Genomic DNA, 24976 nt, shown 5'->3' on the forward strand with positions numbered 1-24976 from the left:
AGTTGGGTTCTGAGAAGGGATGTCATTTACTGATGATTGCCTAAAAGACAATTCTGGTCATCGCTGGGATTTTGAATTGCTGTGGAGTGAGTTAGGCTGTCTGGCACTTCTCAGCTAAGCAGGATCTGGCATATCTTTTTTTTTTTTTTTTTTTTCTGCTATACCTATGTGCTGTAACTTCTATACTATGGCTAAATGATACGGAAACCGGGAATTGCTTCCTGGTCATCTAAGATGCTTGTAACCCATGGAAAGAAATGGTGAGTTCTGACGTTCTGTTCTAAGATTGGACAAGGTGCTCCTAGGCAGAGACGTATTTACCTAGTACTTCCCAAACAGGCACGGCTCTTGTTGCTCTCTGCATCCTGTTCATCTTTATCACCCAGAAATACACATGCCCACCATGGGGCCGTCACTTGGTCATTCCTTGGCTTTGTGAGAAAGACGTGGACACAGGTGAGGTCAGTCACATGATCAGATTTACAACCTTATACCACTGGCACCCCTCACTCCCACCCCAGTTTCAGGAAAGGTAACCCCGACTTCCAGGCTTGCGAGGTTCCATCTGTCCCATCCCCTATGTGCGTATCTCTCAGTCAGCAGTTTCTTAGAGAAGGTTTGGGCATGAGGAGAGCTTGCCTTCAGGCAGCCTCCCAGCTTCTGCTTCCCTCCAGAAACCAAAACCCATTAATGATTCCCTAAAGCCCAGCAGCCCAGACTCTGAACACAGAGACTTCTTGGAATGTGGGAAAGAGAAAACACTTTCCTCCTTCTTCAGGAGGTAGAATACCACAAATTAACGTCTCAATAAATTATCCTGTCACAGGATGTATTTGTTGTTTCTCTGTACCTCCCTCCTTTCCACTTAGGAATCATAGCGATTAATATTAAAAGAAAGACATTGATTTTTCTTTATAAAACCACATGCATTTTTCTAGATGAATAGGTTACAGTATTCATGATTAACTTTTTTGAAAATGAAAGCACCTACCCATACATTCACACACCTCTGTGTTCCCACTACTGAGAAGTAATCACTATAATTAATGCACATTTCCTTCCAATTAGTTTTCTTTGCATTCTATATATTTTTTAACATGACTTACAAGATGTTGATATGAAACTTTGGATTCTGTGTTTTCACCCATGCCTTTGTAACCATTTAAAAAAAAATAAGATTCCATTTTATAGTTGTAGCATGGCTTATTTAACAACTTTACTCAAGCTTTTTAGGATGTTCTCCATTATTCTTTATTCTCTATCATCTCCGATAAAAATCCCACAATGAGTGTGTGTATGGAGGGACGGTGTGGTGAATTTACATGATTAAAAATAAATCACTTCCCCAGAGAGGAGGCCTCTAATTCTGAAGTTGTTAAGTGATCAATGAAAAATGAGTGGTCAGGTAGAGAAGGTGTCGTCTAAAACACTGCACGGCTTTTCCCTTCTTAGAGGGCCTTGAAGTCCCAGTCCTGGCCCTTCTTTGTACCACTCTTTCTTCTCTCAGTTCTGGGCTTTTTCCTCATTTGATTTCAGGCTAATGTGGCCCAGGCAGAACTCGGTCATTATTGTGGAGTACGTGTTTATTTCATTTCGTTCATAAAAGCATTTGGTTTCATATGGACCAGAATAACTAAAAAATGAGCTTTTTTATGAAATGTCACCATGCCTATTTCTTTTATTGGATCTTATCCATTTTTAAAGAAACATTAAAAATATTAGAGAAGCAGTTTTCTTCATTTCTATACAAACTATTTCTCTGGATGAGTTAGGGATTAACCTTTTTGAGGTAAAATCATATTAGAAGAGGAGGCAGAAAAGTAATCAAAGTCCTTTCTCTAAGAGGAATTCTTAACAATCAAGGGATGACTAATCTCTAAAACAAGACTGTGGCACTGAGGGCCAGGAAGGTTTGGGGGATAGAGTTGTCATTTATAATTAATATACCATTAATTCTTTCTAACAATGATACCAGACTCATTGCCAGTATTTAAAAAACAGAAACAAAAAACCTAGAACACAAATATTAATTATTGGTTAGGACCTGCGCCCCTTCCCCACTTCCTTATTTAGTATTTCTCAATGACAGAATGACTCCCTTGTGGAGTATCTTTACTTTCTACATTACCTACTTCGGAAAATACCTTAACCTGATTGAGATGGGAACCATTTGCCTACCTAGAAATTGAAAACTTTCTCTAACAGCTGCATTTCAAGTTTAGGTGATAATATATGTTGATTTTTATTTTTGGTATTTAGTTTTGATTTTTAATATGGCTGCCTAGTTTCTGTCAAATCTTGGGTAGGCAGCTTTTATTTTGTTCTCCCAATTACACAATGTCTCCTAACTAACAATGGAGCTATTTAAAAACTCAGGGAAATATCTCCCTCCCCAGATTTCCTGATTGCAAACTCCTAAGCACGACTTTGGGTCCTTGTACCAGTCCTCCCTCTGCCTGGGGCAGAGACACTCTTAAAAATGTTGGGGGATTTTTGGCAAGAATTATAAACTTACACATTAGACAAACACGTTCAGAGTTAAAACAAGAAAACCAAGTTGATGGTTATATTGATGGAGGGGAGCGTGAGTTAACTTAGTCTTATGAACTTGTTTAACTGTACGCTAGTCTCTGTTTTCTAGAAATGCAGCATGACATAGCTTATAACTTATCTGTTGTCCTCTCAATTATTATAAAATAGTTGTTTGTGCGTTCAAGTAAAACGAGAAACTATTTACTATTTGATATACATAGCAAAAAAATTTGGTGTACTATCCATGAGGCAGAAGAGCTGATAGCACATGTGTTTTGGTTCCTTAGTATATATGTTTGTGAGTTCAGAAATATTGGTGCCATGTAATAAACAGTCAGTGTAGTCAGCATCTAAAGACCCAGGCCTCTGAAGACAGAATGGTTATTTTAAGGATGTAGAAAACACTTTTTTTGGTATATAAGTGAGCCCTACAATTTTATGATTGTGCTGTGAATGAAAATATGACATAACCACCAGCCCACAGGAATGACTCACTTGGTAGCTATTGACAATTTTGTTTTCAAGATGGGTTAGTGCCATTGTGGTTTTCATATGTGTTTTGCTCTTTCAATGGGATTTAAGGTCTATTCAGAAAAATAATAAGTAGCAACAGCCAGTGGAAGAGTTCACATTCATTTCTTTCATAGTCTCAATGATTTGTTTTTAATAAGTCAGGGTATCCTAATTCTGGTCTTAATGTCGCAATTTATTTCATGTGGATGAGTTATTCAGGATCCTTTCAGTATGAAAAGTTCACACAGGGTATCATCACTCTGTACCATTTAATTTCTACATGGAATTGTTTCCACATGAAGGTCAGGGATTCCATAGTTTTAATAAACAGGAATCCAGGGGCACAATGAACAGGAACTCTCTGAGTCACTGCAGTGAATGCAAAATGAGTCAAGACTGAGTGTCTAGTGAATACAGTGCCGAGGAGGTGGGTTTGGTGTGTTATCCTGGATCTCAGGGAATTTACTAATAAGGACCTAATCCCTGACTAGGGACGAATGAGGTCACCTCTTTAAACATGAGGTGGAACCTGTGAGAAACAGGTGGCCATGCCCATCATAGGCAAGACAGAGACTTAAAGGTGAGGGAAGCCAGAGTTAAACTTTGCTTTCATATCTGAAGCCTTCATGACCCTCTAAATTGAATGAACTCTTGCCGTCACCTTAATCTAATTCACACAAATAGTGAGACCTCTTTCTACACACAGACACATCCTCGCACATGCTCTCTTAGAGTCTGGGGTTTTTCTTTAGAGGGCAAGAATGAGGAAGATGTCAGGCCAAAGGGGAATGACATTTTGAAGGAGTAAGTTTAACAAAAGAATCCAAGCTTTCAGGCCCCAGGTTATAGGAGTCATAAATATGTTGCTTTTAGTAAAATGTTGAGTTTCTTTTATTTTGAGGAATATCTTTTTAAAAATATTTACGTTAAGAAAATATTTGTCTCAGTAATACTGTCAATGTAGCTTATCATCTGATAGCTTTAGATCTGCTGTTGACCAAGTTAGCTTCCTAATGCATATTGTTAAATACAATGTGGCAATTAGTTCATTCCTCCAGATTCAGTGCCTACAACTTCGTATCACACATATAATTTCTGGGTTCTCCATATTTAAAGGGACGATTATCAAGAAATAGAGAAGCAAGGAAGCCATATTAAAAGGAGGCTTGACAGAAATTTGGATTTGATTTTGAAATCCACTTAGTAACAGTGAAACAAAAAATCTGTTGCACACATGCTTACACACAATTTCCTCCCCTATTGTGTCTGACTAGACCAGCTGGTTTGGGCACAGATCAGGATGAAGTGCCTGCTTGCCATGGATAATCCGTGTGTTGGGTCATCTGCCTGTGGACCCTTCAGAATGCACGGCAGAGGCGAGAACTGTCTAAGTCATGACGTTGTACCTGTCTACCACAGCCTGAAAAATGTGTATTCATGTGTATCCTGGCATCAAAAGCCTGCACCACTTGGTGATGTTGGGGTGTCTGTCCACCTGGGCCAGACTTGATACCTTGACCCACACCCTCCCTCTTACTCTCCAGCTGCAGGCTCAAAAGTCTGTTTTGATTGATACCCTAGGAACAGCTCCATCTCTTAGGCATGGATTCCTAGTAACCAAACTCCTAAGATTTATGTATACAACCAGAATGCTGAAATAAAAATTTACAAGGATAAGTAGAATTTAAGCCTCTTAAAATTCTTGTTCTTTGTTTTGCAGACAGTCTAGCAAAATGGTCTGAAGATAGACTGCCTGGGTTCGAATTATGTTTCTGCCACTTATTAGCTTTGTGAGCTTCATGGGCACATTTCTTAACATTCCTCAACTTTCACATCTGTAAAGTGTGGATAAAAATAAATCCCACTTCATTGGATTGTCATATGAAGATGAAACCGTTGTCTGTCCCTTAGTTAATATTAACAGCCAGCATTATTGTTCTTGTTATTTGCACTTTAGCAGACATGCCTGGGAAGCTAGTCAGAAGTTTTTAGGGGACGTATGGTAGCAGGCAAGGTATATTAGATGGTTTAAAAGGATTCTGGGCATTGGGCTAAAGTGGGTTCATGCACAGCATGTTCTCAACAATTGGTTTGAAACACTGAAGTCTGCTGGGTTCAGTCCCTTACCTGTCCCTTCTTGATTTTACCACTTTGAAGTCCTTGATCAGTTTTCGGATGGACACTTTGAACTTGGGCTTCTGAAACTTGCTTTTCTATGTTTCTAAGGCCAACAACCCATCACCCATCTTTTGGCATAGTCTTTCTATATCTATGTTAATATTTACATTTGGGTTACTCTAACATCTTGCTGCTCTAGAACCAACTCTTTAGCTTTTGCTTATTTCAATGTACTGATGTAGCAGTTAATTTTATCAGCAGTCTTAGGCTTCTTGTTCCAAGATCCTTGAGGGAAAGTCTTAGTGTAGCATTCTAAGCTTGAATACTTACATGCATGAGAACATGTGTAAGAGAAAAAGACCAAATGTTTTATTTTGACAGTAATATTTATGAAGCACTTGCTTTGTGTCCAGCAATATGATTTCTTTGCATGCTTTATCTCATTTAATCACTACAAGTCTTCTGAGTTAGTTGATACTCTTATCCCCATTGTACAGATAAGTAAAATGAAGCTTAAAGAGGTTCCATAGCTAGTGCAAGTGGCAGAGTGGAATTTGAAACCACATCTACCATTGACAAGGTCCTTATGTTACATCACTGTACTCTCTTAAGAAACAGCCAGTCCATGTAATCTAAAATTGAATGGCCTTTTCCTTTGTGGAATAGAATTAGGATACATTCACATAAGAAGTAAACACATCTGTACATATAATGCAGATTTCTAACTTGGAATGGATCTTGGTTGTGCAAGTCCCATGACCTCCCTCTTTGTACTCTATTTTACCAATAATCAGTGGTGCCATCTTAGGAAGTCACCGCATCATCTTCCAGACTTAAAATTCTACTACTCGGCACACAAGTGACAACAGCAAGGAGCCTTCATTACCCAGACTGAGTGTTGAGCAACTTAAAGGCCAACATGTTCTGGTATCTCCCCAGTCCTCCTGTCTTTAGCAACAAAATCGGTTCCTTGTGCCCAAATTCATCTTTGCAAGATGTAAGACTGACGAAGAAAGCGTAAGTGGATACAAAGAAGAAAAAGAAAAGACATCTGCCAGGTTAATTAAGGCAAAGCATTCCTGTGACCTCTTGTTTTTTCCTGTGTTTTCACCAAGGTGGGCTATTATTTTTTCCATAGAGGGCTACTTTCCTTTCATGCTAGAAACAAATAGGAGGGAACTAAGTATTGAAGTATGGAATGAACACATGACTAATTTTAATATCCATTTGGCAGTTTTCCTCTTGTTTCTCCATTTAAGAAACATTTTCTTCTACTTCTGCCCATTATCACAGCTTTGACGTTCATGTCACTAACAGAATGTCATTTTGTAAGATACTGAATTGGGAGCAGCTAGTAACAAAAAATACTGAACAGAAACATACTGGCTGTTTGCCACATCACTTTTCCTCACCAAAAAGAACAAAGCAGAGCTCTGATGTCAGCTTTACATGTTTTCATGTTTGTGTTCTGATTGTGGAGGCACATGGAATCAGGGACAGTTCACTTGTGGGCAAAGTGTTATGCCAAACTGTTAAATAAAAGCAAAATGCTTTAGAACTTGAAGGGTGCTAAATTGTCATGCTGTTAGTTCTGGGCTTGAAATGAATTTCTGTTGAGTATTGTTAAAGGAAATTCAGTGTCACAGAAGTAGACTCCCCTTCCTTTCGTGGATCAGAAAGGAACAGTTCCTGAATCCTCTGAACCAGAAAGAAGGATTATTTTTTATTTTTATGAGTAGTCTTTAGCTCTGTAACTAAATTATACAAGTAGACTAAAATATATTCACCAAATTAACTATTTCTAGGTTTCACAAGTTAAACTGAGATTCAATTTCTATATGGAGAAGGATGGAATGCATAAAACAATATTATACCACTTCAGCAAATATTTGGATATCAGAAAATCTGATCCAGCTTTCTAAAGCCTATGAACACTTCTTAAAAGCAATGAAAGGGCTGAGATGAGGGACCAGGGAAAGAAGTTAATAGTAAAATTTCATTATGGGATTTCCAGAAAAGGAGATTAGAACATTAGATTTAAGCTACTGCATTTACTCTGGTTTGTGCTGCCACTACTTTCTAAGGTATGTTTTAGATTTAATTTCTTATCATGGGTCAACTGAGGATAATCCAATGCCATTAACTAAAATTGATTATAGAAATAAATTTTATAGTTAATTTTGAACTGGGTTTTCTGCTACTGAGAAAAAATGATCAATTTGTAACTTATCCATATGGAGTATGAAACATGGGAGTTAAAGGTACCCCACACACCCACTTGTAAAGTGGAGTTTTAGAAAAACATTAATTTATGGTTTTTTTCTTTTCTTGTTGTTTTTTCTCTTAACTCCCCAGAATGTCTGTAGACATATCTTTGGTCTCTGACCACAACTGCCTTTAGCACATGGCCTTCAGTTTCAGACTCAGAGAGGTATTTGACTCTGATTCTTTACCTAGTATACAACTGGATCCACCATCTTCCACCTCTAGATAGGCCAAGCAGGTGATGGCCACTCTTTAGCCTTTCAAAAGGGCAAGGATATTAGACCATAGGAGTTTTTGAATGACTTTATACCATATTTGACCAGCATCAGCCCTTGAACACATGCATTTCAATGTTTAGATCAGAATTAATTACCTTGCCGTCCTAGCACTCTCTTCCCACCCTCATCCTAAGTAGGAACGATCTTTATTATCGGCCTTTAGTCTGAAGTGTAAGGTATTGTGTGCTACGTGATTAATCACAAGTCTAGAAGTCATCTTCATTATGGACTCTCCCAGCCCATAATGACGATCTTGCAAAGAGATCATCTGTCCCAATACCCTAGGGTTCCTAGAGTGGGTATGTAGACTGTGATTCTAACTGTAGGTAAAATTGCACTAAAAATTCACAGGAGTTGAGAAATAGGCCCTTTAATTACTTTTTTTAAAAGTACTTGTATTGTGATAACAAAACACACAATTTTCCATGTTGGCCACTTATTTTTTAATATTCATGGACAAAGATGTGTTTATTAGAGATACCCAACATTTTAAAAAGGCTTTTGGTAAGTGAAGTAACCAATATTGATTATTTTAAAGCCTTAATAAAATAGGTCTAAAAGGATAATTCCATATCAACACCCAGTATCACATTTACTATTCAGATAGGAGGGGGGCATTCTCATTAAAGTCAGCAATAATGCAGAGGTGCTCATTATAGCTCCATTATTTTCATAAATAAACTTTTATGGAAATGATAGCCAATGCAACTAAATAAGAAAGTTAAATAAGAGGTATAAATGTTGGGACATACTATTCACAATAGCAATATAATATTATATAATTAAAGTAATTATTAATTTTAAAAATCTCAAGCAGGAATTTTGCAGACTTGATATGACAAAAATGAGAAGAGTTTACTAAGCTATAAATGAATACTTACATAAGTCGATATTCCTCAGTGGGATTACTCAACATTGAAAAGATATAAATTCTCTAAAAATAATCTGTAAATAAAAATACAAGCCTTATCAAAATCTCAAAATCATTTTTGCTAATTAACCAAATAAATGGCCAATGGTTATCTGGAAGATAGAAATTCTAATATAAAAGAGCAATATTTAAACTTACGTTAAAAGTCATCACATAATTTGAAATCTGTTAAGAGTGTCAGAATATAACAATGAAAAAGTAGAACTTAAAATATGGTAAACAGTAGCATTGAAAAATTGGGAGAAAAGTAGCATTGTTCAATAAATGATGATGGTCAATTAGCTATTTGGAAAAACCACAATGTTATATCCTTAGTTTAAATCTTATATAAAAACAAATTCCAGGTGAACTCTTTAAGAGGAAGAAAGGAAGCAATGTAAATAAAATGAGAGAATAATATAGGCATATTGACCAATTTAAGTGTATAGTTCAGTGGCATTAATTTCAGTTACAGTGTTGCAACCATTACCACCAGCCATTACCAAAATATTTTCATCATCCCAAAAAGAATCCCTGTACCCATTAAGCATTAAAACCCCTGTCCCCACTCCCTCCTGCCCCTGGTAACTTCTAATTACTTTCTCTCTATATCTATTCTAGATATTTCATGTAAGTGGTATCATATAATATTTGTCCTTTTTTGTCCTCCTCTCACTTAACATAATGTTTTCAGAGTTCATCCATGTAGCATATATCAAAACTTCATTCCTATTTATGACTAAATTTTCCATTCTGCTTATGTGCCCTTTTTATTTATCCATTCATCTGTTGATGGACACTGGAGTTGTTTCCACCTTTTGGCTGTTGCAAATAATGCTTCTATCAGCATTGGTATACACATGTTTGTGGAAGCCTCTGTTTTCAGTTCTTTGGGGTTTACAGCAGGGGTTCTTAACCTTTTCTGTTCCACAGACCCCTTTGCCAGTCAGGTGAAAACCACGCACCCCTTACTAAGTCCACACTATGCTGTGTATTATTTAATAAATATTTCACACTCACACCAGTACATCCCCATGAAAATTATGGGGTTATTTTAAAATTTAAATTCAAGCTCATTGGCCCCTAACAAGGTTTATACCTAGGAGTGGAGTTTCTTGGTCATATCGGAATTTTGTGTAACTTTTTGAGGAACCTTAATTACTTTTTACTTCTAACATTTTTGGCAGTTGAATCTACCCTGCTTCTGTAAATCCCATCGTATCATTCCCAGCCCTTACTTGACTTTAACCATTATGCTATGCCCTCTCCTTTATTTTGAATGATTATCACATTGTAATTTCAGTCGGAGTGCTTTGTGTGTAGGTTTTCCCAGTAAGATGTTTCACACTATGCAGCCAGCACCACAGACCTGGTCAGCTCTTCATGTGCTTTCGTGGTTATATGTGTCCTTGATCAATTCAGTAATATATGACCTTGATCAGTTCAGTAGTATTGGACTATATTATAATATCTTCTTGGATCAGTTTAGTCTTATAAACTAGACTATATGTATGTTTGTGCTCTGCGTGAAATTATAAACTTCTTAAAGGCAGGAACCATATTTAGTCGATCACTCAAACCACTACATCTCTATTCAAATTATTTTTTTTTCCTGCATTTTTCTGGGGATCCAAAGGGATTCAATATAATGTAAAATATAATCCTTGTAATCCTTGCCCTCAAGGAAATTATCCCACCCCCCTCTTGGTTTTAAACTCCATTTATAATCCCAAGTTATGTTTATTGAACAAATGAATGACCACACAGTGATATCCTGTTTGCCAGGATTACTGTAATACAATGTGGTGAATTTCAGCCATCAGTCAGTCATGTGCTAATAATATGGCATCAGATCCCAAATTGTCAGTCACATAGGAATTGCAGGGTTGGTACGGACACTTTGAAATAGCCACAGAATGGAGAATGACTTAGAAAAACAGGTTTAAAACGATGTGTTTGTGACAAGCCGAACATTGAGATTAAGGGATGAGTTAGGGACAGCCTATGAAATTGACAGACAATTTGCAATGCGTAGTATTTACTATAAAATTCTAGTGTTTCTTATTTATGAACTCATGTTTAAAAACTGCTTTGGACTTTATTCCACACTTTAGAAGGCAACAAATTTCTGTTTATGCCTATTCCAGATTTTGCCTTAGAATTTAATTATCTGTAATCAGTCTTAGCTCTTTATTTTTTTTTATTTCTCTCCCCTCTCCCCCCCCAAAAACGTCTGTTCTCTATGTCCATTCACTGTGTGTTCTTCTGTGTCCACTTGTATTCTTGTCAGCAGCACTGGAAATCTGTGTCTCCTTTTGTTGCGTCATCTTGCTGCATCAGCTCTCTGTGTGTGCAGCACCATTCTTGGGCAGGCTGCATTTTTTTCGCGTGGTGCAGCTTTCCTTATAGGGTGCACTCCTTGCATGTGGGGTTCCCCTATGCGGGGGACACCCCTACATGGCACGGCACTCCTTGCATGCATCAGCACTGAGCATGGGCCAGCTCACCACCCAGGTCAGGAGGCCCTGTGTTTGAACCCTGGACCTCGCATGTGGTAGGCGGATGCTCTATCAGTTGAGCCAAATCCGCTTCCCTAACTTCTCTTATTCTTTATGCAATTTGAGAATGTCTTCTTCATTTTCTTATCTTCCACAGTAGTTCGTATATAGAAATAGACAATCAGTATTTCTTACAATGAATTGTGGAATGGCATTTTTTCCTAGCTGTGGTAATATCGATATGTACCAGCCATTTCTTCCTCCTCTGTGAAGACAGAAAATTGGACCAAACCACACTACAGGTGTATTTTAATGGATTAGGTATATTCCCAAGAAGTCTGTATAAAGAAATTTATATCAGAACAAATTTTCCTTTGACTTTTCTCAGAATTTTTGAAAACTTAGAACATCCCTTCCTCTTACTGTGCAGTTGACCTAAATTTTTTTCCTCCTTGGTGAAAACAGTATGAGCAACCATTCATTCCCATTATAGTTGAGTTTTTCTACTAATGGAAAAGTTAAGTTCAAGTATCAAGCTGATAATATCAGTAGTAAGCATTCATAATTACATGCCCTGGAAAACTATGAACTGGGTCATTGCATCGATGCAAATCCAAAGCAGCCTGAAGCACTAAGGGCCTTGCTTGTCACCACAGCATCAGCATTTGCCATTTCTTCAGTGTTTGGAGACTATGAAAAAGAGCTAACATAATGCTTGTACTGAATTTGAGGGCCAATTTTGACTAATTAATTTTTAGAATGAAATACTATATCAAGGAGAGTACATTAGGGATACACATCTATTTAACCTCCTAATTGATTTGTCTTCTTTTGTCTTTTCAACTTAGTAGCCAGCCTAAGTCAGATTGTGTCGGCCTTCTTCAAAACCTTCCAACATCTTCCCTTTGAACTTGGCCTAAAACAGCCCCCATGCTATGGCCTGCGATTTCCCACAGTTGTGCCTTCCGTCATCTCTCTGCTGTCTTCTTCCCCCACTCTCCCCTCGCTTACTCCACTCTGGCCACACTCACTGCTGCCTCTTCTTGAACACTTCTGTCTCCCCTCTTGCTGAATGCTCTCCCATCTGAATGCTGCATGCTCTCCCCTCTGATAGCATGTGAGCCATCCCTCACCTCCTGGTCTTATTTGTCTGTCTGTCTATCTATCTATCTGTCTATCTATCTATCTATTTTTTAAATTATCCCCCCCACTTGACACTTTTTTGTGTGTGCTGTCTGCTCTCTATGTCCATTCGCTGTACGTTCTTCTGTCTGTATTTATGTATTTCCCCTCCCTCCCCCTTGTGGCTTGTTTTGCTGTCTGCTCTCTGTGTCTGTTTGCTTGTCTCCCTTCTTTTTTTACTGCGTCACCTTGCTGAGTTGGCTCTCTGCAGCTCTTGCAGTCCAGGCAGTGCTTTGCGGCATGCAGGCGAGCCTGCCTTCACAGGGAGGCCTCGGGACATGAACCCAGGACCTCCCATGTGGTAGACGGGAGCTCATCTGACTGAGCCACAACCACTTCCCTCTGGTCTTATATATATATCACCTCCCCAGTGAGGCATTTCCTCACCACCTATTTTTAAAATGTGACCCCCACACCTGCATTCCCCATTCCAAATTCTGCATTCTTTTTTTCCTTAGCCATCTCCCAGACTACACGTCTTACTAATTCATTTTCTTTATTGTCCCCTTCCCCTACCAGAATGTCAGCCCCTTGAGGCAGGGGCATTTTTTGTTTGTTTGTTTAGGATAGTGCCCAGCAAATCTTTGGCACTCAAAGTCTTCTGAATGAATTAATGAAGCATGAAGGGAGCCTGGATTTCATAGGCCACAGGGAAGACATTGGCAGTGCTTTAACTTCACATGAGAACAAACATTTGCCACAAGAACAGAAATATCAAAGCTTCATTCCCCCTCTGTCTCCTAAGGACAGGGCTTATCCATTCTGTTTCTAGGTCTGGCCTTGCCCTGCTGTTCAGGAAAAGGGGTAGAGCTGCAGACTTGGAGAAGCTGAGGAAAAGGGCAGGTTGATTTACATAAGAAAAAGTTATTTCTGGAAGAAGACAATAGTGTGAAGAGGGAGATGGAGATAATGGAGAGGCAGCATCTGAAGGAAAGATGGGATTTTGGGGAGAGGACTCCAAAGAAGATTTTAATGTTGTATGATGTAATTTTTCTTTCAAATACATCTTCTTCCTAAAGGCATCTCCAGGACTTTTGCAACCAGATTTGCAAATGCACAGGCCTATATTTTTAATGTTGCAAAGAAGAAAGAGAAATGTCCATATATATAATTTTAGTGCATTTAAGAATCCTAAAATTTGCTTCAAATGAATGATCTATAAAAAGGAAAGAATTAAACCCATATTCATGTTGCCATGGTTAAAACTCAAAAAATATGATGTTAAGTAAAAAAAAAAAAGTAAGTTACAGAATATCTATAATGGGTGTCCTAAAATAAAATTTTTCCAAATGTTTCCATACAAATAAAATAAACACATATCAGGGATTTTATTTAACTTGTTAATTAATGAGGACATCAGCCACATATTAAAACAGGTTCAAAAGAGTTTTTGATTATCAGCCATATGTGTATGTGTGTGTGCGCGCAAACAACATCACGTACACATATGAAATCAGGAATGCTGAAACGAATTTACTAGTAGATGCAAAACTGGTTAATACCTTGTAGGACAGGATCTTAAATGTTTGGGATCATCTTTTTTGTGGGGGTGGATATCCATGTATCTCTACCAGACAAGAGTCATTGCATTATGATCAGTTTTCTACACTTTTCTATCTACAGAGTTTTGAAATAGCCTAGTCAATAGAAAGAGAAAGGTGCACACCCTTATACAGAATCAGATAATCCCCAGGGGAATCCAGTATACAAAGTCTTCAAGGAGCTGAAAGGGACCAGTTAATCTCTTTGGCCCAATTCCAAGTCTTTGTCAGTTTTTCCGGATATGTGATACCATGAATAAAATTGTAAAAATGCACACAAATATTGTTCGTAAGTATATATGCATGTATGCTAAATTACCAAACATGGACTGGAAAGTTACGAGCCACAATTCTCTTAGTGGCTGCTTAGTTGGAAAGTGGAAAATGGAACCAGTTTGGTTTTCAGACGGTACATTTAGCTCCTCTCTAATGTCTATATATGTATTTTAAAGATTGGAAATAAATATAACAAAATGTGACAGTTAATTTCAGTAGGTGGGAATTTGTTTTGGGCTATTTTTAATATTTTCTATCTTTTCAAAATTTCCATACTTAAAAAATTAAGTTTATGAGTATTTCTCTCAGCTGGTCCAATGCCTTCAATTATAGAAATGTGCAAACAGAAGCTGGACTAGTTTATAAATTTAATCATCAATACCACATTAGGTAGATGATTTCTGCCTCTTAGTCATGCCCACTTTCCTCCATTTCTGTCTTCTTCTTTGTTTAAGGAATATTCAAATGTTCAGAATCTATTAAAGTATCAGGAAATAGCAGATGTTCATGTACAGTAAAGCTTTGGTCTATAATTGGTCTCTTGTGCAAATTTATGAAATTTTTCATCGAGAAGAATTAATTGCAGCCTAGCTTTCCAGAATTACTGAGGCTCTTCTTACTCATTTCACTAACTTATTACTGCCCCTCAATGGTGGTTCGTCATATGTCAGACTGAATATGAACCTTTCAAATTAACTGTGAATGTAAAAATAAGTGCCTGTTGGGGTTTTCCCTCTGCAGGTTGTCTTGCCATGATCAGACACTGTCAGTATTACCGACTCAAAATAAATGTAATTTAAAACGAAGCTGCATTTCAGCTACTCAGAGCATGGTGGGCCTCCTAGCCTTTGCAGGCCTGGAAGGGGGTTTGGGCGGGAAGTAGTGAATAACAGGCTCTTCTGCCAGGAGCTGCTTGTGGCAGATCCAGATGTGAAGAGTACAAGTGCCACCAAGCCCTCCCAACAGAACCCTGAGCACAAGGACAGCTTCGGCGGAAATGGAATGTGGGGGATTTGAACCAGTAATACATACACCATCACTGTCCCTTCTGCTTAGTAATCCATATTCCTGTTTGACCCTCAACCAAGTCAAGGCTGATTTAAACGTGGAAATGCAGAATCTACCTCTTTTTCTTCCTTGCAAATGGAGGGCCCTGTTAGCAGTTGAGAGATTGAGCAGCTCCTTGCTTTGAATGGTAATAGTGATCTCAGGAACAGTGGTGGTGACCTGTTCAATCCCCACTTCGTCTGCCTGAGCCAAAGAATATCAAGACCAATAAAACTCACCCTGTGGTGGCCACATCTCACTCTAAAGCATTTCCACCTGAGTGCCCTTCCAGCTGTGACATTCTTAAGAGGGTTCTGTTCCAGCCTGTCTCACCTCCCAGTCCCCAGAGGCCAGCCAATCCTACGCAGTCAAAAGTACTGTCACCATCTTTCCACCTCCCCATTCTTCTCGGATTCCAGGTCCACAGTAAACAATATTTGTGAGCTATGTGCTTGTGTAAGACTATCTTTCTGTGCCTCATAGTTGTCCATGGGTGGACCTTTCAAGGGAGGAGCCAAATAAATGAGGTCAAAAGAAAGGCTTACCGGGGATCATCAGGCCCCACCCTAATCCATTGTTTATTGTTGCCCTTGCCTTACACTGTAGTGACCATCCTCTCAAACTAAATATTTTTATTTTTACACAAAGAATCTGATTGTGCCATATCCATTAATAGAAGAATGGTCTCACCTTCCAAATTCAGAGGAATAAATTGAGCATGTTATCCACAGGAAAAGTGAGTTTTTCCATGTGTTACTTCACTGGAGAACTGAAGAGGAAGGGATGTTCTGTGGCAAGTGGATATTCCTGTGTTTGGCTTTCAAATCTGAGCAGGGGCAGGATGAACTGTTTCCATTTCTTCTTGAAGAGTGAAGCATTAAGAAGGCCTTTTGAGATAGAATAGCTGAAATTTGGGTTTGTAACTGTTCTTCAGTATCATTTTTGCAATGAATGCTGGAAACTAGACATGAGTGTTTACAAGTTCAAATACTTGGATGAGGGTAAATTATAAAGGTTAAGAGTTTTCTACCATAGTGAAAGTTATGTTCCTATTTTACTTGGTAGGATATCACTAATTTTTCTCTGGCTGGCTGCTTAAGAAAAAGCAAGGCAAAATCTACTTAGTTATGTTGGTGAAAGGAAAGGGACCTTTAGTTTACCTGCAAAGAGCTATTTCCATTATTTTTTTTCTAAGATTTATTAATCTTCATTTCTCTCCCCTTCCCACCCCCCTACCCCAGTTGTCTGTTCTCTATGTTTATTTGCTGCGTGTCCTTCTTTGTCCACTTCTGTTGTTGTCAGTGGCTCGGGAATCTGTGTTTCTTCTTGTTGCATCATCTTGTTGTGTCAGCTCTCCGTGTGTGCGACGTCATTCCTGAGGAGGCTGAACTTTCTTTCGTGCTGGGTGTCTCTCCTTACGGGGCGCACTCCTTGCGCATGAGGCTCCCCTACATGGGGGCTCCCCTGCATGGCAGGGCACTCCTTGCGCGCATCAGCGCTGCGCATGGCCAGCTCCACACGGAGCAAGGAGGCCCAGGGTTTGAACTGCAGACCTCCCATGTGGTAGACGGATGCCCTAACCACTGGGCCAAGTCGGCTTCCCTATTTCCATTATTTAATCGGTTTGTGGATTAGATTCATACGGTGTGGTCACCAACACCTGGGGAGCCTTCCTCACAAAGGATGCCTTCAATAGGCAGAAAAGTATATGATACCTGGATGAAGACACTGACAACAAAAGTCATTTCAGCATTTTGCACCAACGTCATAATTAACGTGGGCACTGCCAAGTTCTGTGGCAACCTAGGAGTAAATACTTCCAGGTCCTGCCCACTAGGAATTTTCTTACTGTAGAATTAAGTGCAGATTTTAATTCATTTATTGGGAATAGATAAGATTAGGTAATTCTCAGAAATGCCAGAAGCAGGTAGCATCGAGATTGGATGACTATTCCCCTAACCCGACCTTGGGAAAGTATCTATGGAATATCTCAGTACGGTTCCTGGGTTTTAAAAAATTCACATGTACCCAGGTCTAGGTATTTGGGGGTTAAATACAGTATAAAATGCCTCTTAACCTTCAAAAACATGGGCAAGAAATTCATTGGCAAGGCCAAAACCTGATTTCATGAGTATGCGTGCAATGAAATCAGTTTCAGCTCTGCCTAAGTCAAGACTGGTTTTGCCATCTTGGGTAACATTTCATGGTCAAAAGCTTCCTGTTTGATTTTTTAAAATTCAGGAAAGTTCCAAGCCTATTAAGATTTTACTACCATCTCTAGCTTGATGTTGAAGATGGACAGAGAGGTTGGAGAAGACAATTTGAGTTGTGTGCTGTTTTGATTGTTAAGGCTTTGTTTAAATACTGTAAATTGTGTTTAAATTTTGAGGCAATTCATTTATCTTTTCTCTCCTTTTAACTTACTGATGTATTCATATATAAAGTAGTCTGTATGTTTTCTTTCACCCTAAATTGAATTCATAATGAATCATCCATTTGCAAAGATCACACATCTTTGTAGAGAAGTAGGCAAACACAAGAGTACTGTAAGGTATTATGTGAACCATACAAGTTTATTCCAATTTGGAGTTTTATTTATACATTTCTTTGTTTTATTTAGCACTTTTCCATTTTTCTGGCGACTTTAAATGATACAATTGTGAGGTATTTGTTTGTCTTAAATCTAATTGGTGGGCTATTGGATTTGCTTGTTAAGGTTGGCTGTTAGTCTGTATGTTTCTTAGGAAAAATCAAATTTTACAAGTGTTCTGTAAGAAATATTTTCTAAATTTTAGTTTTGTCAACATTTTTCACTGATATTGCTATTTAAGATGTTTATTAGACTACTATTTTTATTAATAATTAAATATACCAAAAGAGAATCTTCATAAATGATTTTGATCAAATACTAAATGTAAAAATATGGTACAAATATCCATTTTAATAATAATTGGCCTATATTTCCTCAAATTAACAAATAATATGCTGAGATTTCCAGGGTGTAAATCTGTCATTTATAATTTCTTTTATTAACATTAGCGAGTTGATATATTTAATATTCTTTTAATGAAATGAAAAGAGACATCAGTTTGAATTAATACTAAATATAGTATACAGTATCTTTTTTAAACAAATCACACTGTCTGGTTGAATGATTATAAATTTAATAGGCCTGTTGCAATTCTAGATAGATAAGTTGATAATATCTCAAGCTGCCTTCATAATTAAGTACCAAGGGTCTAATCTTATACAACAACTTCTTTAAGGCTGAGTAAATGCAGTCTTAATTAAACTCACAGATAATGCTAGGGGATGTTGATTGCTTCAATAAGGAAAATGATACATCCGACCTAAAGAAATTATAAATATGGGAATGCTGACAAATGATAATAAGCAGCAAACATCTCAGAAAAAATTCTCTCTCAAGTCAATGTTGCTGAAAGAAGTTGGGTTAGTTTTTGAAATGTATTATTTGAGCACTTAGAAAAGTTCTTTTCTGATATTTTACACAGATCACAAAATATGTCCACTCACTGTCACTAATTTAGAGTTTTGAAGTCAGGAGATATTTCTGATCTGAATTAAGATATTGCAGTAAACCCTTACTTGAGGACAACACATGTGTAGGAGAATGGAGACACTTAGCCCTAAACTTTATAGGTGAAGAATTCGGGAAACGGACTTTGGCCCAGTGGTTAGGGCGTCCGTCTACCATATGGGAGGTCCACGGTTCAAACCCCGGGCCTCCTTGACCCGTGTGGAGCTGGCCATGCGCAGTGCTGATGCGCGCAAGGAGTGCCGTGCCACACAAGGGTGTCCCCCGCGTAGGGGAGCCCCACGCGCAAGGAGTGCGCCCGTGAGGAAAGCCGCCCAGCGTGAAAAGAAAGTCCAGCCTGCCCAGGAATGGCGCCGCCCACACTTCCCGTGCCGCTGACGACAACAGAAGCGGGCGCCGCTGACGACAACAGAAGCGGACAAAGAAACAAGACGCAGCAAACAGACACCAAGAACAGACAACCAGGGGAGGGGGGGAAATTAAATAAAATAAATAAATCTTTAAAAAAAAAAAAAAAAGAATTCATCACCCTTTTCTAACTGCATTACTAACAATAGTAATTAAATTTCCAGTCTGCATTGAAGAAAAGCAAATGAAAATAAGATCATCTCTTCACCATCAACTAATTTTGTATTTGTTTTATTCTTTAAAGTTTACAAAAGTTACTTTGAAATCAAATTAGCAATTTTAGAACATTCTTTTAGCAAAAGCATGAAGAAATAATTACTCTGTGCTCATATGTAGGTATTTATTTCTATTTACTGTGTACTCAGGGTAAAACCAGTAAGTAGCTTGCCTGTGAAAAAGGACCATTTCTGATTTTAATACAAACTGGGATCTGTTTTTTGATTCCAAAACATGAATTTGGATGCAGGATGAAGAATGAATGCATAGTGAAATACATTTATCTTTGGCATTGAGTGTTCTACTGACAAAAGGCACAAATATGAAATGTGTCTAAAAAATTAGATTTTTAATTAGTGCATCATGGTAAGATTAACGTCACTGTACTTCATTGTATGTAATTTTGCATTAGAAAATTCATGTCAACAAAGATGCTACCTGTGGTTTGCTGATTTGAATCCTTTATCACTTGGGTGTATGACATGTTACATATTTGCCATCAAGAGCTGCAAAAAGGCATTTGATTATAGTTTCACTGATGGTGTTATGCTGTAGGAATATATTGTGTTTTCTAGTATTCAAGACATAGCGACCCCTTAAATATTAGTAAATGTGCATTAACTTGCAATAATTTTAGCAGTAGCATGAGGGATAGATAGGTTGCTCAACCTGATCTCTGTCTACGTTGGGCATAATTGAACGTTACTCATGCTGTGTTCTCTTTTTAAAACTTTGTTTTTCCTTTCCTTTTGACAGTTGCCGAACAAGCAACCGGAAAAGCTTGATAGGCAATGGGCAGTCACCAGCATTGCCTCGACCGCACTCCCCTCTCTCTGCTCATGCAGGTAATGAAGTACCCTTTCCTGAGCTTTGTTTTACTTCTTTTTGTGAATTTTAAAACTAATACAGGTATTTTGAAGTTCAGGTGTGTCTTTACATCTTAGTGTCTTGGTTTTCCCATTCTTTTATCACTAAATTTTTCTTTCAGATAAGTTAACCAAAACCATATATTTTGTTCAGGACTCTGGAATATAGAGTTTCTTTTTCTGTGAGTTCAGTCCTTTTTCAAAGATTTCTTTCTCCATTTCTGGAATTTTGGATGAAGCAAGGCAATTCCATGGTAAGATTATTTTTGAGAAATGTAGACATTATAGCTCACATAAAGGGGATTAGTGTTAAGGGCCGTTTAGCATTTTTCTCCCTGGAATTGAATGTGTGTATCATATTATGATGGGCAGTTTAAGGACAATGAAGGTTCAAGAGATGAGGTTCTTGGGAAACGGACTTTGGCCCAGTGGTTAGGGCGTCCGTCTACCATATGGAAGGTCCGCGGTTCAAACCCCGGGCCTCCTTGACCCGTGTGGAGCTGGCCATGCGCAGTGCTGATGCGCGCAAGGAGTGCCGTGCCATGCAAGGGTGTCCCCCGCGTGGGGGAGCCCCACGCGCAAGGAGTGCGCCCGTGAGGAAAGCCGCCCAGCGTGAAAGGAAAGAGCAGCCTGCCCAGGAATGGCGCCGCCCACACTTCCCATGCTGCTGACGACAACAGAAGCGGACAAAGAAACAAGACGCAGCAAATAGACACCAAGAACAAACAACCAGGGGAGGGGGGAATTAAATAAATAAATGAATCTTTGAAAAAAAAAAGAGAGATGAGGTTCTTGGCTCTAAGTACTTTGTAGCTTCATATTACAAAAACTGTGCAAGGAAGACTTCTTTAATATTTTGTTTTTTTAATATTTTAATACTTTGTTTTTTTAATAAAAAGTTTTACCCAAGGTTGTGCAAAGAAGAGAAGAGTTACTTCCAATCAGGGATGTCTGGGAGCATTTAGAGGAGCCACTTGCCTAAGAAGGTGAAAGATGGGCAAGATTTTGGCAGGAGAGAAAGGGAATTCCCCATGTTTGATGTGTGTGTGCTGATCGTTGAGGAGAATATAAAGACTGAAAGGCAGGTAGAGGTCAGTGATTGGAAGTCATTTTTACTTTGAATGCTTTTTAAGTATTTGGGGAGGATATGTGGTTTAGCAAGTTATCTTCAGTAGTGTCGAGGAAGATGAGTTGAAAGGATGAGAGACTAAACTTATTTCCAAGTATTTTTTAAATTTTTAATTATTTTTTGTTACTTTTTTCCTTTTTTATTTTATTTTTTTTCTTTTCCAGGTTTTTTTTTTTAACTCTGATTTGACATGGATGAACTCTCTAATGGTATTGTTTTTATATTTAAATGTAAGACTGTCACTCTTTTCCAAAACTCCATCCATGAGTTCCAGGGAACACTTGAGTTGAGAGTGAAAGTTATTTGATATGTTTGATGAGATGAAGGGACAAAGAGGTGCTTACCTGTTTTAGATGAAGTTTTATTTTTCCTATGGTAAAAAATTGTTTAAAAGGTCCAAGTGAAAAGGTAAAAGATAAATTGATACAATTTTGATGCCATTTAACAAGTCCAATGAAGGGGAGCAGGTGTGGCTTGAGTGCCGCTTCCCACATATGAGGTCCCAGGTTCAATCTCCTCAAAAAAAAAAACGCTGAAGTCCAGAAATGCCCCTCCCATGTGATACCATAGAGAAACTCTTGCACATGAGAAGAAATGTTCTAGAGCACTCATAACAGCATTGTTTATAATAGCTGAAAGTTTTTGTTTGTTTGTTTGTTTTTAAAGATTTATTTATTTATTTAATTTCCCCCCCTCCCCCGGTTGTCTGTTCTCTGTGTCTATTTGCTGCGTCTTGTTTTTTTTGTCCGCTTCTGTTGTCGGAGGCATGGGAAGTGTGGGCGGCGCCATTCCTGGGAAAGGCTGCACTTTCTTTCGCGCTAGGCAGCTCTCCTTTCGGGTGCACTCCTTGTGCGTGGGGCTCCCCTACGCCGGGAACACCCCTATGTGGCAGGGCACTCCTTGCGCGCATCAGCACTGCGCATGGGCCAGCTCCACACGGGTCAAGGAGGCCCGGGGTTTGAACCGCAGACCTCCCATGTGGCAAACAGTCGCCCTAACCACTGGGCCAAGTCCGTTTCCCAATAGCTGAAAGTTTTGAAACAACCTAAATCAACTGGAAAATAGGTTTCAAAAGCATGGTATAGTCATACACAGCGCACTATGCCACATAGAAAACAAACAAGAGCTGCACATATTTACATGGATGAAACTCAAATATAATGTGGGCAACAAAAGCAAGTTGCAGAAGAATATTATTTAAACCATACTTTTAAAGTTAACAGCATGCTACATACAATATTTTGTTTAGGATTCATATATTTATATGAATCTAGAGGAAAATGTGATTTAAAAGACCAATTTTATGATATTAGTTACATCTGAGGAGTGAGGGGGGTAAAATTGGAAAGAGGGTTAAGAAGTTGGTAATATTTTAGTCTTAAAGCTTTATGGTGAGCACATAGATATTTATATTATCCTTTATACTTTAGACATTTATATTGTATCTCTACCATAATAGCAAAAACCTACAGAGGGTCAAGTAAGAACAAATATCTTACTTGGGGGCTGGAATTGAAGCTTTTTTTATCTTTGCATCTTCCAGCACCCAGCACAGTGCCCAGCATTATGTACTAGGTAGTAAGTGAATGTTGGATTTTATTTCTTATATACAATTCAATAGATTAAAAAATTTTATCTCCTTTTAGTAACCTTCTGTAATAGTTGCATTATGCTTTATGCACACGATTAGTTATTACTGTGATTTTCTTCATTTCTAATATCAAGAAAATGCAGTTAAAACTTTAATATTCTTTTAATTATTTTTATTTTCTCTATATAAACATAGTTTGAATTCTTTTCCCTTTATAATTTTAGTTTTGAGTCAGTGGAGCAAACAGAGCAAGGTCTGTCTTTCAGGTTCTAAAGTGTTTTTCCTTATGTTGTGGAGCCTTCAGGTTGTTACTCACTTGGAAGTCTGTCAGGCTTTTTGTGAGAAGTGGCATTTATCACAGTCTGGTAGATTTCTATTTCTGTATAAAGAAAAGGAAAAATGTAAATGAAATAAAGGGCCGATCTTCATGTCTTGATAATGTGAAATGTCTCTTCACTTGTTAGGCTCTTTAGCTCTTCTTTAGGCTCCTCTGCTCTGTGTGATACTCAGAATGCCAGGTGAGGGTTCCACCATGTCTTCATGAGAAACAAGAGGAAGAAAAGTACCATCTCTTGGTGCTTTATAAATGCAAAAGTTAAAGTTACACTTTTTGTTTTTCATTGATAGTGATTGTGTGGGTCAGGCCACTCACCGCTGACTTGTGAATTTGTATCCACCATCTCCATAGAGATGGTGAAATTCACTTATTTGCATTGAGGTGTCAGTAGTGCTCTGAGGAAAAACAGACACTGGCACAGTGTGCTGGAGCATATTTTCACAAATATAAGGTTGTGGAGAGCAAGGGATTCCTCAAAGCAAGGGACCAGGACCATCCCTTAAAAAAGAAGAAAGGTGGAAAATCACTGGCTTTAATTTCCAGGAAGATTTTTCTAAACATGAAATATAATCTAGAAGCCTTAAAGGAAAAAGATTCTCCTAAAATGAAAATTTCTTCATAATAGACAAAATCAAAAGAAAACCAAATTAGAAGAATATTTTTTTAGCCCATGACTGGCAAACATCTGATTTTCTTAATATACAAAGAGCTTGTGTAAATCACCATGAAAATCATGAAAGCACAAATAGAAAAATAGAAGGTACACATGATAGCTACATCAGAGAAAAATAAATAAATATAAAAGACTAGCAAAACATATGAATGATGCTTCATTACAATCATAAGAGAAATATGAGTATAATAGGATAGATAGTATCATTTACTTAGAATATTATAAAAAAAAGTTTTAATAAGATTGATTGAAAACCAATGATAGCAAGTGTGTGAAGAACTAGTCCCTCACACATGGCATAAATGGTAACGGGAATTGATACAATCATTTTGATTAGCAGTTTGTATTATTGGTTAAAATTTCAAATGAATTTACCTTTGGGCCAAGTGAATCTGTCTTTAGAAATTTATCTTACTGATAATCTCACAGAATAACAGAGAATCATAAGTATAGCATTGCTTGTAACTAGCAAATGGAAAGATAAGTTATTATTGGTGTTTTATTTAACTTGTCCATCCAAAAGGACTGATTAAGTAAATAATGATTTAGGCATATAATCTAACACTACATGATTGTTACAAGAATGAGATAGATTTTTATATGCTGATATGGAAAGATACCCAAGATAGAGTAAGTGAAAAAACTATATGAAATATGTTCATGTCTGTGTGTTTTAAAGTATATCACACAAACATACTTGGTTATTTGCATATATTCATAGGACATTTTAGGAAAAAGAAGGAACTCTTAATGGTGTTTATACTTGGGAAACAGGGATAATAGGGTAAGGAAATTAGCATACAGAGCTTTTAAAATAAAAAAACTTTCAAAGTAAAACCAATAAAAGACCATAGAATAATATCTATAAATATTCTATTGCTTTGTAACAAATTACCATAAACTTAGTGGCTTAACACCCATATATTCATCTTACAGATCCGTAGGCCCCAAGTCCAGGCAGGCTGGCCTGGATTCTTTGCTTAGGGTATCGCAAGGTCAAAATCAAGGTGTCAACTGAACTGGGCTATTATCTAGAGACT

The 24976-nt window shown here is 37.9% G+C and overlaps 1 protein-coding gene across 9 annotated transcripts in view; it reads left to right on the forward strand.

Annotated features, from left to right (window-relative positions):
• The window catches only part of MAST4 (microtubule associated serine/threonine kinase family member 4), a 632991-nt gene that overhangs the window by 506490 nt on the left and 101525 nt on the right, over positions 1–24976 (forward strand). For all 9 annotated transcript variants that reach the window (XM_058309528.1, XM_071208385.1, XM_004465586.5 and 6 more), the window contains one exon: positions 20097–20185. In XM_058309528.1, coding sequence (XP_058165511.1) covers positions 20097–20185 — 89 coding nt within the window. The remainder of the gene's footprint in view (positions 1–20096; positions 20186–24976) is intronic.

This window comes from Dasypus novemcinctus, chromosome 2 (assembly GCF_030445035.2).
Source record: "Dasypus novemcinctus isolate mDasNov1 chromosome 2, mDasNov1.1.hap2, whole genome shotgun sequence".
Taxonomy (NCBI): Eukaryota; Metazoa; Chordata; class Mammalia; order Cingulata; family Dasypodidae; genus Dasypus; species Dasypus novemcinctus.